At 46.0% G+C, this 15,880-nt stretch overlaps 1 protein-coding gene across 2 annotated transcripts in view; it reads left to right on the top strand.

Moving 5' to 3' along the window:
• SIL1 (SIL1 nucleotide exchange factor) overlaps nucleotides 1–15,880 on the top strand; it is a 95,607-nt gene that overhangs the window by 36,130 nt on the left and 43,597 nt on the right. For both annotated transcript variants that reach the window (XM_010579162.1, XM_010579163.1), the window contains exons 4-5: nucleotides 13,138–13,258; nucleotides 14,515–14,611. In XM_010579162.1, the coding sequence (XP_010577464.1) occupies nucleotides 13,138–13,258; nucleotides 14,515–14,611 (218 nt within the window). The remainder of the gene's footprint in view (nucleotides 1–13,137; nucleotides 13,259–14,514; nucleotides 14,612–15,880) is intronic.

Below are 15,880 nucleotides of genomic sequence, written 5' to 3'. Positions count from 1 at the left end.
TGCACGCAGATTGCCATGTGATGGATTACTTTATATGTGTCTTCCCAATCATCACTGGGTTGGCTTTTTGCATGTTCCCTCTTGCAGGATGCTGCTGCTGAGCCTGGAAGATACCAGGAGAGCTTTGCTAGCTTGTAGCCCGTGAGTGCAATCTTGAGACACTGAACTTGTGACCACTCATTTAATTTTGGTTTTGAATTTGGTTTTATATCGGTCACGGAGGTGTGCTTGTGAGGTCTCCTTTTTTGTGTTGTCTTCATGGAGTTGAAGCTGCCCAAACCAGGGCAGAACGTGTTCTGCATCATAGGAGAGTAACAGGTTGTCCTGGTTTTGTTTGGGGAGGTCATAATGCATCTTCAGCTCTTTGGATCAGTGCTGGCACGAGCTCTGAAATTGCCCCTTGGATCAGCTCTGCTAGCAGATCTTGGCATTTCAGAGGTGCAAAGTCCAAGTCTCGAAATAATATGGAAACACAGACCACATCTATAGCTGCTGTAAAGTTGCATTTGCAGATAGGCTCTCAGAGCACATCAGCATTGGTGGAGCATGGGCACATCTGTTTGAGAGCTTGTTGGGACTAGAGGAGGGTGTGAGGGGTGACATGACTGTGGCCAGCACAGGTGCTCCAAAATGCATCCATTACTCCAGGCGGGCTGCAGTGGGGGAAAAGTGCATACTGAAGAGGACAGAGGACCATGCGTGTGTATGCACATGGCAAGTCCTAAAAGCACAAAGGAGAAAGAGCAGCCAAAGAAGTTTTCTGTGTAGGGAGGGTTTGCATGTGCCTCAAGCTCATGTGAAGCAGGGTGGTGAGCAGTCCCGCTCCAGGGCTCTCCAGGCAGGTATGGACGTGTTTGTTGCTTGACCTGCCTGTGGGCAGGCTGCTTCCAAGCCCTCTGTGCATTGGCAGCACAAGCTCCGTGTCTACTGGCTGCTTTGGTTGCAACAATACGCAATATATAGGTGGTCTGGATATACAGTAAATTGCTGCCAGGTGGATTGGGGTGTTCGCTTGTCAGGCTTATCTTCAATAAAGTTCAACTCCTAGACACGTAAAACATGCTGCACTTCAAGGAGGCCAGTTTTAGCTTTTAAGGAATTGGTTGTTGTAGTTTATCCATCCATGCTGGGGACCAGAGCAAAAAGATGGCAGAGGCGCTGGCACCATGTCTCTGGAGGAGCAGCACAGAGTGCGGGTGTTTTAAACACGCTCACAGAGGGGACAGGCAGCCTGAGATCTTCTTGGGTCCAGCGGTGCCGCCGTTTGCTGGAGCCGGCAGTCGGGAGGGGGTTGGCATGCATAACTATAGGCAGGCTTCGACCTTGCCGCTGGAACTTTAGTTAGTGATTCTGTTGATGTTCTGGAAACGAAAATATAATTCAGGCCACCTTCCTCCTCCAAGCTGACCCTGAAAATCTGGGAGGAGAACAACTACTGAATAATTAGGGGCCTTTTTTTTTTTTCTTTTTGCTAGAGTTACTGCTCAGTGTTGAACTGTGCTGTAAAGTGTCATTAGTTTCCTTGAACTTATTGGTCCAAGTGTACTTTGCATTAATATAATTGCGTAAATTGCAGTCTCATTAATCACAGCGTGCTGCAGCATATCACTGTCTCGCCTTATTTTGCGGATGGTTTGGCTGGTGGGAGCCCCTGTAACCCTGGCCAGGGGGTGAAGGCTGTGGCTGTAGCACTCCCCCTGTGCTTGTTTTAGCTCACGCTTCATATTTGGATGCCTCTTACTCTGTAAGATCCAGGAGCATTTGCCAGTGCTGCCATGACTGCGGAGAGCAGCCACGCTGCTGCGGAGGAGGGCAGCTGGGACGCAGCCGGGGAAAGGTAGGTTTGTCGCAAGGGAATTTTGCCGTACCACATCCCTGCAGCTGCTGTTTTGTTTTGGGTCCATAGAGGTCCTGACATGGCAGAGCCCATGCTCCTGGCTTTGCAGTAAATACCCAGAGTGTGAGCTCTTGTGCAGGGGACCACTGCAGGGCCGTTTGATGATGCTGTGGCTCTGTCTCCATGGCAGAGCTCTCAGACTTCCTGGCAATGTAAATTCTCCTGGCTGCATGCTAAAATTACACTGAGTTATTGATTTATCTTTGAGAGGATTTCCTTCCCGAGGGACATTTCTGACCGTTGTAATGATTTAGTTCTTCTGCGAGTGCAGAATCCAGAGCAGAGCAGAGCCACCCTCCTCCCCTCAAGTCTGCAGCCCAGGGTCGTGCTCTTGCAGGCTTCCTCCACAAGCTGATTTCTATTCCAAAGCTGGGACAAGGTAATACTGCTGTTCCTTCTGAGTGAAAACTGCAAATAAAAGGGCATTTTCAACTTTTCACTGAGGAAGCTGCAAGTCTCAGACTAGCCTTTATGCCACGGCACCAGCATTGTTATCTTGGACTTGTTGCAAACGCAACTCTGAGGCTGGCACATGGGAACCGTGAAGCTGTGCTGGCATTAATGCACTTGGGCTCCTGGGAATGTTTTAATTCCTTAAAGCGGGGTATGATGGGAGCAGGATCGTGCAAACGTTTTTTTCCTAAAGATGCAGGGTACAGCCTCTCTTTTCTTTGCTTTCTGCTGACTCGCCTGTGGATCATCTCTAAAAATCAGGCCAGGCAAGTTCAATTTCAGTCTTCTGCTTGTAATCCTGAGGAGGCAAAGCCAATTCTCTACTTCTACCACCATTTTTCTCCCCTTAGCCCTGAAATCACAGTCCACTGGTTGTGGCTCAGCTGGTGGGCACCATCAGTAGGAGGACCTGACCTTTCAGAATTGGGCCAAATGTTTTACCTACTATATGTGGAAGCAAAATGACAGGCTCTGTGTCCCTGGCTGCCCATCTCCAGCAATGGCCTGTCTAAAGCACCTCCGTGTGGGTTCCTGGATCTAACTTCATGGTGGATTTGGATCTGATCTCAGCTGCAGCATGCACACTGATAAAATGTGAGGCTGCTCACACACACAGTGTTATAAAACATCATCCCCTGATTAGGCCCAGGGAGAATGTCAATTTATTTTCCTGTGAACCAAGTGTGGCACAACTACTTTCTTTCCTAGTGATCTATCTGTGAGATAAAATAGGTCCTTAGTGTCTATCTTAAATACTGCAGTGTTGACAAGTTCTCTTGACAAAAATTAGGCTAATGTCCCTTACCAACTGCATTAGCTGTAGAAACAAGGCTTTAAACCGAAGCTTTGGAAAGCACTATACCAACACTCTCTCCAAGGCATCTTCTTATTCCAGTTTTTATTATTCAAATTTATTCTTGCTATAGCATGGCAGCGTAGCTGGCAGACGGGTTTCTGCAATACATTCTGCTAGTCTCACAGCCAGGTGGTTTGGATCAGGCACCTTTCAGTGTTGAGCAGGGGAAATGTTGTCCAGCTGTCTGCGGACCTGGGGTCTCTTGGCTCTGGAGGGATGCTCTAGGCTCAGGGAAATGTTGGTGCCGGGATGTTACTGTGGCCGCTGGTGTGAAAACATGAGATGAGCCAGCTGACACGCATTGAGTAGAGATGCAATTTGAGTCAATAAGCTGCATGCCTTGCCAGCAGTACAGTGTGTCCTGAAACGCTCCCGGTGATAGCTGGAGCTGGGAGCAGGGAGTTTGGTTTTCCTCTGTTGTACGTGTCTTATCTTTTCAGTTTCAGCCTTGACTGAGTTATAAACAGAGAAGCTGAGGACAGGAACAAGGATCGCTAAGACCTGGTCATGAAGACGTCTTCTTGGGCTTCCCAGCCTTCCCCTTGAAAATAGTTTCCCTTTTTGCCCCTTTTTTCCTCCTGTTGCACAATCTTAGGCTTCAGCTCCTCGTTTCCAATCATGGATTAACCATGGCCAGCTTAGACCTCTTGGTTCTCATATTGGTTTTGGTCCTGATGGTTTATCCCTCCCTAGAGAGCAGTTGTGTCCTTTCCATGCCTCCGTGTTGCCAGGTTCTTTGGGGATGGTTTTCTCTGCCCTTTTGTTCATCTGTGGTGGCCATCTCAACAGCCACTGGAGAGAGGAAGAGAGACTCTCTGCGAGCGACAGATGTGGAAGACAGCTGTGGTTGATGATGTTCTAGAGGTGCTAATCTCTGTCATAGTAAAGAAGCCAGTGGCGCCTGGCTCAAAAAAGTATTAGATGCCTAAAATTTGGCAGGACAAATATCATCCTTAGCTCCTTTTGTCAGGTTCTCAATTTTCCTCGTCATCCCCCTCGTCCTTCTCTGCCTACATTCTGCATTGATCTTCTCTGAACGTAGATAAGCCTTCAGCATCCCAGATGGGCTTTCTAGTATAACAAATACACCTGTGGGATGACAATTATTGAATAGGTTGCAAGTGACATTATGAAGTCGTGTAGGCTTGGGGATAAATAACTTAGTGAGTTGGAGAGGGATTAAAACTGGCTTTTGTAAATAATGTTTCTCTTGGACGTTGAGTTGGCGACATGGTGAGACAAAGGTCACTGCAGTGTCCGTGCAGCCCGGCATGCCGTTTGATAGCTGAAATAATCGGAGTGTGGCTAGACAGCTTTGATCTCCACTTTCTTCTGCTGCCCAGACCTTTGTGGGATTAAACTCTAAACTGCTACAGTTCACAGAATCGAGCCCAATATCAGAAGAGAAAATAAATTAAGTGCTTTGTATTGAATCGCTAAGCACATGCATCATGCTGTAACCGAGGGTGTGTGGTAATGCATAAGAAATGACTGGCTCAAAGCTGGAGATAAGCATTTGCTTATGAAGTGAAAACACGTGTTTTTGCCAATTTTACAAAAGGGCAACCCTTCCTCTTCCTTCCGTGCTATTATTTTTTTCCTGGTGTATTTTCTGCTGTTGCAGTGCAAATGAGAGAGAAGCCTTTGCAGAGAGGGAGGTGGAAGGGCAGAAGCACTTGTTGCGAGGAGCTGGAGCTCTTTGCCGTATGAAGCTTTTCTATATTGGCAGCAGCATAAGATGCATCAACAGATGCCACAGCAGTGACTCCCATCAGAGAGGCACCATATGTCCTCTCCCAAGCCTTCCCGTCGCTTCTTCCGTAAGAATCTTTCTCCCCAGGCACCTGGCTAGCATCCGCCTTCGTTTCCATTGCTTACTATCTTAGAGCATACCGGAAAGCGGCAGACAGCTCACGGGAGGTACATGCTCTGCCCTGCACGTGACAGCCAGCACTCTCATCCTCAGTGGTTACCTTGCCACGAGAGGGTCGAGGTTTGATGGGTTTTTAGGCAGGCAGCTAGCTCGGCTCTGTGCATGCCCCTGCATGAGGCCAGGCTACATGCAGAATAATCTTTTTGGCCGCCGGTGATGGTAGGCGTGAGTTGAACGGACCTGCTCTGACAGCGTCAACCAGGATCCCTCGCCTGTCACCGCCAGGTTCGCCTGCTTCTCCCTCCCCTTCCGCTCTCCCGCTGCCGGAGCCAGAGGCGAAGCCAAGTGCAGGCAGCGGGTGGATTTGGCAAGAGGCATTGGGAGCCAGAGCCCGGTGCTCACGGGGTACCGCCAGTTTGAATAACTGGGCTCGTGGCCCCTGGCACTTGCTGATCGATTGAGAGAACATAAATACCGGTGCTGTGGGAGAGCACTGGATCGGTTTAAATTGGCAGTTGTAAGTAGTTGTCCAGCCGAGTGTCCAAATCTAACTGATGCTTTTGCGTGTCTAACCAAGTATTACTTACTGGAAAGCCCCTTCCTTGCGATGCTTTGTTCTCCGCTAGCTGCGGATCAAATTGCAGAAGGAGGGATTTGATTCTGGCATCATTTTAAAAACGTTTTCATTATATCTGCCGAGGGAAACAAATTACAGAGAAGACCTCTCAGCACTAGGACAAAAGAGTGGCTCTAAAACCCTTTTCAGATAAACAAATGTTTGAGCTGTAGGCCTGATGGATGGTGCTTAAAGACGTGATTATTACTGCAGCAAGCAAGCGGTTGACATTAAAAATCATAGGATGCAAGAAAGTAAGTTCTCCCAAGGTTACCGTGGGCATGTTTCTCTGTAATCCTGGTTGTGAGGAGCCCTTAGCACCCTGAGTCCACATGGTGATGTGGCATTAGCCATGGGAAAACAGTAGCCCAGCAAGCACCAGTAAGTAGCTTCTCTCTTGCTAAATAAGAAACTGGAATGGGAACGGCCCTTTCTTTGCACCTTATTTGAGCAGGGTTCAAGTCCTGCGGAAAGTAGTGCTTGCTTCTGTGAGACACATAAGGACCCTGGGCAAGAGCAGAGACAGTGGCACTTTGTGTTGGGATGTATCAGTGCAGTGAGTTTGGGTTTTTCCTGGGGAAGGGATTCACCCTCAGTGAGCTTGAAAATGTTTCAGATGTCTTGGCTCTGCTGCAGCGTGGAGCAGAATCGGTATTGGAGAAGATGGTGTATTTAGACATCACCATTTTGACAGGTTGAATTGCAAGGTATTTGTTAGCGTAGCTTGGAGTACTATATAATTAAGATTAGATATTAGGAAAAAATTCTTTACTGTGAGGGTGGTGAGGCACTGGAACAGGTTGCCCAGAGGAGCTGTGGATGCCCCATCCCTGGCAGTGTTCAAGGTCAGGTTGGATGGGGCTTTGAGCAACCTGGTCTGGTGGAAGGTGTCTCTGCAACCCTGCGGGGGGTTGGAACTGGATGATCTCTAAGGTCCCTTGCAACCCAAACCATTCTATGATGCTAAGATAAAACATTTGTCAGATAAACTAACCAACTAAAACGTCTTATGTGAAACATCCTTGACTTTGTTGAGGTTTTTTTAACTGTTCATTCAGTCTCTCAACAATTCATCACATTCAGGCATTTCTGGAAGACAGTGGTACAAGTTGCTGCTGAAAGCTAAATACCTGTGACTTGGGGATCAGGCCCTTCCTGCTTAGTATTTGTCTGCGTGCTCTGGGAGGCAGAAGAAGACAGCAGTTTGAGTTGTTTGCTTGTGCTGTAAGGACGAAACTCCTCTCTTGTGATTTCCTTCGTAATCCCAGGAAGGGAAGGACATCTCCTTATCCTTGTCGGCCCTCTGCACAGCAGCAGAATCTTTGTCCATATCAAGGGGCAATGATAAGGCAAAATAATGGTGATAAAACCGGCCTGACAGCAGCAGGACTTTTCATTTGCAGGAAGAAGCAGCGTGGCTGCCTTCAGCCTCGAGGCAGGCAACCCCTGGGAGAAGTGGCACAATGGGAATGGCCACGGTGGGTCACAGCCAGGGTTCATCCAGCATCCCATCCCCTACAGATGCTGCAAGCACATGCCTAAGGAACAGTTCATGAGCATGGCAAACGTAGTGATTATAAAAGAGTTTTCTCAATAATTAATTACAGTAGGTAATTAGAGCCCCTGCTCTCACTGATGGTGCGGACCTGAGAAATCCAGGAGTGCTGGGCAGTGACCAGGACGATGCTGTGCTCAACAGGCAGCTGTGGTTTCCCAGCAGAAGTACAGAACTAATGGAAGCAAGAGATGCACATGAAGTGCCTTTGTAAAGCATTTCATCCAGCGTCATAGGAGTTTCTACTTGAAATGTGGACACAGATATTTGAGCTTCCTCACTGTCTGCACTGCAGGCGAGGTACAGTGGGAAAGGCCGGGGGATGCTGGGGCGGCTTCTGGGGGGAGCTTCCAGGCCTGATGCTTGTTAAACCTCTCTGCCAGCTATCTGGAAGAGGTGATATATAGCATATTAATGATCTTTTCCGGTGGCACTTAATTGGGAGGAGCAGTGAGTGCCAGAAAACAAACTAATACAAAAGGCTGTAGATGAGTGAAAAAGGGGCAGGAAGTAGCAAAATGAGATTCAGGCTCTGGGCTTCCTCTTCCCATCAGTAATCCATCTCTTCTTGACCTGTGTCTTCTACACATCTTCCCTTCCTTTTGTATGTAAAAATGTTCTGTTTTGAAATAACAGGCAATCCAAGGAGTGGTATGACTCACCCTTATAGGAAAAAAAAAAAAAAGCCAGGCTTTGCTGCTTTCTTGCTCGACAGCACTAACGGGAGAGTCTGGAGTCAGAGCACGCACCGAGCCCCGTCAGACTAGGGCTGGTTCCTCTGTTTCCTCTGAGCCCAGCATTCAGCGTGAGAAACAGGCAGCATCTTCATGCAGCCAGAGCACTGTGCTCATGTGAAATCCCATCCTCTCCCCAGGCAGAGCCCGTAGCAGGAGCAGGCAGCATGAGCAAGCAATGCCAGCGATACGGCAGAGGGGAGCTCTGCTGTTTCCTGGGATTTGTCTCCTTGTGTATTTTTTTTAATCATTACTTTATTAAAGGAGTAGGTATGGTGCCATCAGATAACTTTTTGTGGAGGTACGGTGCCATCAGATAACTTTTTGCGGATGCTCTGTCAATCTAGCACAGCTTTATTGTTTTTAATATCGCAGCACTGCTGGTTTGTTTTGCTGGGAACATTCACGTATTGATTCATGGATTCTTTTCTTGCCTGTATTAGAAAGAAAGTCCCTTTCCCCTCACTCCCCTGCGCCGAGAGAAACAAAAAGAAAGGTAGATATTATCTGACGCTTGCTCAGATACCAAGGTGATTCTGAGAACTGCAGAGCTAGTTACTGACTCATAACTGTGGTTTGTTTTCACACTGTTAATAGACTTTTTTTTTTTTTGCAATGGCAACCAAGGACACTCACTTGGGAAGAAACCAGGGGATCTGCCTTTGTGAGCTGGATCACCCTTTTTTCCGCTTGCGGAAGCCTTCCCAGGGGGACATTTCTCTGCTGCAGGGGACAAAGTGATGCCAGAAGGTGTTTCTGGAGGGGGAGAGTCTCATGTCCCTCCTGGGCTTCTCTTGCTGAGCAGGTCGATGGGTGGCAGCTCGTGGGCCCAAGGGGTGTATAGGGCATGGGGATGCCCCTGCCAGGAGCGTAGTGAGTTATTGCATGATCTTGGTATGAGATTTGCATGTCTATGTATGATGTAAAACTTACCTTGTTATTTTTAATGCCTGCCTGTTTCTGTGTAGTGAGTTGGGGCTCAGCCCTGTCCCCATGCAGAAAAGCAAAACCACTTGTGGCCAGCACTAAATGGAATAATGTGCTGGAAAGGAGCCGGGCAGGATGAGACCCTTCTCATTTAGTGAGGAAACACAGTTGATCATTTGCTTGGTCTAGAAAAAGAGAGATGGGGTTACTTGGGTATTACTACGTGATGCATATGCAGCACAGCAGCCCTCTGCTTTTAGTTATCCTGTATATAACGTGCCTGATTCTTGCCTTAGTTGTGAGCGTGGTGGAAGCGTGTTCTGTTTTCCATTTGTTTATTTATTTATCGTCTTGTTTTCAAGCTCTGCAAAGCTTGATATAGGTATAGAGCTTCAGAAATGTACACATAACAGAATAACAGATAACTGTGATTTGGTTACAAGGCAATAATTTAAGTCGACAGGTTTAGCTGATAACATAAAACACAAGAGAGAAATAGCATCAGTTTATAAATGTCAGCAGAACCCCTGCGAGTAAGTTGCTGCCTTGAAGCCGACTTCGGTGCTGTTACTCCGTCTAATATATTATAAGAAGAAATAAAAGTATGTCTGAAAAAATCTGGCTGACCAAGATTAAAGGAATAGGGCTATAAATTAAATTCTTCCTTGGCATCACTTTAAGCAACTTTCAGGACAGACAGAACATGTCCAAGTAAGATGAATGCTAATGCACTAGAAGGACCTCCAAAAGACCAGGTGTTTTTAGGCTGTGGATGCTCAGACCCATAGCAGCACCCAGACGTCGGGATGGTTTGTCCAGAGAGCAGTGTAAGTCAAAGCAGTTGTGCTCCAGCTCGTGTGGGAGAGCAAAGCCTGTCTGATGTCTCTGCAGCCGATAAAGGGATTAAATTGAGAATGGGAATAGCACCGTCCTAGCAGTGCATTGCCACAGGATTGGTGTCTCCTGCTTGGAAAATAAATGCTGTCACTTTGCTTTGACATTTATTCCCAATAAATACCTTGTCATTCGTGCAGTGGCAAGTGGTTTTTTTATCCTCTGGAAGTATTTTAGCTGTTGGACGCTATCTTTTTGGCTGCGAGGCGAAGAGCTGAGTGATTGAGGGGCAGGCGGGTGGCACGTCCCCATCGGGGACACTGGGTGGTATGCCTAAACCCCGTGGCTTTCTCTTAGATCCATCAACCCAAGCTGATGCAGTAACGTATATTCAAATCAGTTCAGTTGTGGTTTAAAAAATTCCAAGTATGGGATATTTTTTAAGTAGTAAAGAATACAAACCAGTTGTGGGGGAAGGAGTTTGCCAGCTTCCTCCTCCAGCAGCTACAGCCTTTTCTGCAGGTTTGCGGAGGGGTTTTCGCAGCTATTTCTACTCACTGGGTAGTTGATTTGAAGGTGGGAAATCAATTAGAATAGAAACTCTTCGCTCTGTTTATAAGGAGTGAGAGAGTAGGACAGGATGATATCTAGCGGCTGTAGGATTTGGAGATCTCTGGAAAGTGATACCATTCGGCTTCATTCAGTAACACATATATGCAATGCATACCTGTTTGGATAAAGGTCTTTTATTTTTCTAAGGTGTCAAGGAGAAAAAAGGTCAGAAAATTGCTTAAATATAAACTTGTTTTTATATTTTTTAATTGAGTTTCATTTCCCAAATTCAACTTAATACAAACAATAAGTAAAAAATTAATTCCTCTAGGAAAAAAGCTATTAAGAATATGATTCTATATTAACAGCATGTGAAGCTGCATAATTGCTTACATATGTATTGCTCCGGTGCGTGCTCCCAGTTGTTGAATAGTATCAAATTATAGGAATCAAAGAGAATCAACTATTTTTAAAGGAAGTGTCTAGAAACTACATATTGAAACATGATTAAAATTCAGGATTTCCAGCTTGCTCATTTAAATCAGCAATTTTAATCACATTATTCAAGTCAACCCACCCTCAAACACACTTTATGAATAATACTTCAAAATACCCCAAACTAAACAAGACTGAAGACCTCATCCTGTCTCAAACGTCTGGAATATTTTAAACTGACTATGCCAGTCTTTTTGCTGAAAACAGAGACATCTTTCTTGGTTTATTTAATAAAGCAGTATGTTTGTCCTGCTGTGGCATGAACCTGTGCTGCTGTGTACAGTGGCGAGAAGAAATCCCTGTAGCAACGAAAACTGCTTAAATACCTCAAGGCTGAGATTTCTGCTCTGGGGTTTGGATGGTCTCAGTCAAATCTCGTTTAGGAAAGTGTGAAGAAGTAGAAGCAGGAAAGGTTTGTGTCTTTTCTGATTGCAATCTCCTTAATTCAGTTGTGCTGGGTTTGTGAGCTCATGCACGCCGGGGTTCGCATTTCATTTACTGCTTGCTGAAAATAGAAACTGGGAGGACCGGTCACACTGGAGTTGCTCAGCCCTTCTGGAGGCTGGTCCATTGCTTTCCCTTTTGATGTTTCTTTTAAGCAAAGCCCATCAGCCTCGTTCCTCTCCCCTGGCAACCGAGTGAACTGATGTGGCCAGATGCACCGGGATCACAACAGCCAGAATATACTGTACTCTTCTAATGGGGACATTTATTTCTGCCTGTGTCTGACAATTCAGGAGTTGCTTCAGCGAGTACTGTGGTTGTAAACTGGGCTGTCCCAGCGCTTGTGACCCGGCAAGGAAAGCCGCTGGCTTTGGGAAGGGAAGGACCCGGCTCGCCCCTCGCTTTCTCCCCTAAGTGGTGTTCATGCCCGTGGAGGAGGAAGACATCCTCATGTATCTGTATGTTTGGCACGCAGTGCCAGTGGGAAGATGCTCCTCTATCTAGACATATAGATTAAAGCTCCCACGTATCACAAGTAAAGGAGCAGGAGGAGGTTTTTGTCCGTTGGTGGAAAGTGTAACAAGTGTGGAGGAGGTACCTCTAGCCTGTCCTTGCATAGTTTAAGATGGGAAGATAATCATGTCTATCCCCTTGCTTATCCAACCAGTGCAACTTCCTATGGACAGGATATGGTAGAGAGAAAGAAGACCTATCAGAAATGCACCCTGTTCTAATAGAAAATCCTCCAAAATGGATTTTTGTTTTTTCTAAATGCATTTATACCTGCTGGATGGCTTTAGGCTTTGAAATGTTTTTGTCTGAATTGTGACAAACATTCCAGTCTTATGTAGGAAGTACCAGGTCCTTTGATCAGTGAAATGTCTCTTTGGTCTTGAACAGGGAGGGATCAATCCGGTTGTTCCCGAGACTAGAGGATTTTGTCTTTGAGAACACGTATTTATTGTACAAATTAATTATCCTTGTCTTCGCTTCCCTTTTGCAGGAGATGCTACCTGTCTCCTGCATGCTGTGTTATTTTATCCTAGGCATCTTCTTAGGTAAAAGGAAACAAAGAGAGAGAGGAGCATGAGCAGCTGTGTGTCTGTTTGTCCATCTGTGTGCAGCTAAGACCTCTGTATTCATTCAGCTGTGACCCCGCTCTCCTAAGCAGACAGATTTTTTGCATTAAAAGAAGATGAAGCAACATCAAGAAGTACCCAATTATTGCCATCCCTCCATCCCAGTGTGATGGCTGGCTGTTGTGACGTGTTCGTGGTGAATCGTGACCAAGAAAAAACAGTCTGAATTTCTCCTCTTTTCTGCATTTAAAACCAAAGCTTAATGTATTCCTTGTGTTTTTGTTGGTGGATAGTAGTGATCATATATTCCTTTTAATACAATATTTCCAAACCAACACAGCCTCACCTCGGTACACTTGATATTCAGCGTACCTGGCTGTACTCTGCGGTATGCTTTGATTTCACTTTGGCAGCTGTATTTTATACTCTACCCCAATCAGCAACCAATTCCCCTTTCTCCAAATAGTCTCCAAATCCGCTCCTGATGTAGAGTTTTAGTGCTCTCTTAAGAACTGGCCCAGGAGGGAGGAGGGAGCCGGTGGTCTGCTGGGCTCGGGGTCGCTCCTTCCCTGTGGCATGGAGCCAGCCCAGCTCCCCGGGGACGCAATCAGTGGGTCAGGGTGGCATCTGCGTGAGGTTGAGTGGGCACTTGGGTCAAAGGGGCGCTGCTGGAGGGGAGAGTGGTTGGCGGTGGATAGCCCACTCCTGTTCACTGTGCAGGGCCAGGCTCTCTTGGGTAGGAGTGTGCGCCTTCAGCTCGTCCTTCATGCGCAAAGGTGAAATAATGCACATGCCCTAAAATAATCTGACCTTTGTTTGTAGGTCAAGCTGTTCCTGCAGGGTCACACGTACGATTAAATCTGCAGACCGGAGACAGGGAAGCCAAGCTCCCAGATAGCAAAAACGGAAGGAGTGACACAAGAGAAGAGAGAAGAAGAAAAAGGTACAGTGATGCAAAGCACCAGGAGTGGGTGGGCTGCTGGTTTCATGTCTTTTATTAGGGGCCGGGTTCCCTGATGCACTCAATTGCTGTCTCTTCCTGAGACTTAATTGCTGGTTTAAGAGTTCAGCAGTGCTGAGAACTAAGCCCCGTCCTTTGTGATCCCTTCGGGGTGGCAGTAGAAGTGCCCTGAGTGTATATTCAGAGACACCTTCATGGCTTCTCATGCCACGACACTGAAACTAAATTTGCAATGTGGCTTCTTCGAACGATATTTATTCCTTAGTAATGTCTGCAGCAATTGGTCTGAAACTACTTTCTGAGCTTGAACCATCAGAGCAGTTGTGAGGGGCTTGCTTTGTGTTGACCTGAGCCAGATAACATTATTTTCAGCTGGGTGCAGTCAGTAGGATTGCAGCATTCATTTACACATCAGTTACTACTGACGTTCTCCTTAGATCACAGCCTTCCCTGCACCTACATTTTTTAATTTGTTTTAAAAGTTTCACTGGTGCTGACTTTGCCCTTGGCACCCTCCTAACAAAGACAGGTTTAGTTACTATGGGGAACTTTCTTTCCTAAAGTGCATGGGATTTACCACTGCTTCCCTCGCTTCCCTAGTTACTCCTGTTCGGAGCATGGAGAAGCTCTTTAGTTTCATGATGTCTCAAAGGCTGGCTTTCTTTTTTTCTGTGCAAGAGTGTTTAAGGCCCAGATAAGTTCCCTGAACCAATGAGAACAATGTAAAGAGCAACACAACATGGGTTTAAGCATTTCTGTGTAATTTCTGCTTGGATTTACCCTTGCCCTAACTGTGTGTGTGATGATCATCAGCACTTCAGCTGTAGATCTCCCTGTTAAAGCTTGCAAGTCCCTACCAATGATCTAATGGCACAATGGTGCTTTTTTGTTTTTCCTCTGAAACATTTCCTGCTTTTCTATATTGCTACGTGAAATTCAGAGGCATAAATTAAGCAGCTCTTTCTGTTGTGTTAGGATTTGAGATTTTGAGCTGGCATGCAGATTACAGAGCCTTTTTTGTCAGGGTAAAGTGTCTGCAAACCACATACAAAAGGTAGCACTTGGACTAATCTTTTCTTGAGTGTGGAGTTTTTCTGTGTGTTATAAGTGAGATGCATGGAAATCCAGCACTTTTAACTCCTTTTCTCCTAACGTTATCCATTCTTGTGTATCACAATGAAAACATTACAGGTACAATTGTTCACTCATAAAATGTTTTGGTTTGTTTCTTCTGCAAGGCTCGGCAAGGTGGATGTTGACTCAAATTCATTCACGGCCCAGGAGCTGAAAAAAGCGTTGGCTAAAATGAAGGAGAATGAAAAGGCAGAAAGAAAGGTAAGGGGAGTTCCTTGTTTCTAAAACAATGCACACTACACAGGTGCAAACACCCTGCATTGCATGCCTCAGAAATATGATCGTTAAAGTAATTGCTTGGGAAAATATTGTGCAGACTAATCTTCTGGGGAATATGGACCTAAAATACCTTTGCTAGCCTGTTAGTAATATAGTTCCCTGGGAAACTCACCTCTTCTTGTACTGATCCTGGGTTTGCTGTAAAAATTGAGAACTCTTGTTCAGGTCCGTCTTATTCATTTCAAACTTAAAGGCCTTGTGTTGCAAGCTGCTTATAAGTACTTAAGTATATCTGCACAGTTCAGGGTGTTTCTTGGTAATAATTATCCCGTGGGCTGTCAAGGGAGAGGGGCTGCAGCGGTGGAGTGGGCTGGGATCAGCAGTTTAACGACAGATCAGCCATCAGATGCTGCTGTTTTCTGGTCTTTACTCAAGTGAGTGGGATCTCAACTAGCAAACCAGACACACAATGTCCACATAACCATCCTCATGAGCCATTCAGACACTGAATTTCTTGCTGCTGTTCTTGGTGTACCAAAGCTAAAGTGAGGCTATGGGATCTTTCCTGAACCCAAAGCAGGTATGATCAGTAAGCTCTCCGATGTGATGCTGCTCCCCTAAGTTTTCTGATACCAATGTGATTAGACCTGAAGTAATAATGCAGAAAAGTAACTTGCAAACTCTTGTGTGCACCCACGGGCCGATTTCCTTTCCATTGTTATTTTTATCCATTGTTTTGATTTATTTGTTCGACTGTTGCTTGGTTCACAAAAATGTCTCCAGACCCCCAAAGTGGACTGGATTGCAGCATGATGGTGTTTGTAAAGGAAGTTATTTTGCTGTTCTCTGTACTCCTAAGTGTGAGTAAGTACAAGAAGTGTTGTGTAGCTGAGGCATTTCTTTTCTGCGTTCAGTGATGGTGACAAGTCACTGGACATAACATCCTCTGCCACTGGCACAGCTGGATCGAGAAGTGATCTTGTGGTTTAAGTTTCCAATCTCATGCCTTGGGTAGTAAAAACCAAGTGGCTGTGGTGAAGCATAGGCTGAAATTTCCTTATATAAGCTGTAAGTTTCCCATTTAGTTATAAATAGTCCACAACCAAAGTAAAATTGAATATAACTGCTGCTTTCAGCCCTCTCCAGGCTTGGAGCTGGTCCCCAGTCACTGGCATGACACTGGTGCGATGATATGTGACTCATCAGGTGGACCACAGGCTTTTTTTTCCTCTTCCACTCATCAGTATTTCC

This window comes from Haliaeetus leucocephalus, unplaced genomic scaffold (assembly GCF_000737465.1).
Source record: "Haliaeetus leucocephalus isolate CR32 unplaced genomic scaffold, Haliaeetus_leucocephalus-4.0 Scaffold656, whole genome shotgun sequence".
Lineage (NCBI taxonomy): Eukaryota > Metazoa > Chordata > Aves > Accipitriformes > Accipitridae > Haliaeetus > Haliaeetus leucocephalus.
The sequence above is the reverse complement of the archived record's forward strand: the minus strand, read 5'-3'. Positions and strand labels throughout refer to the sequence as shown.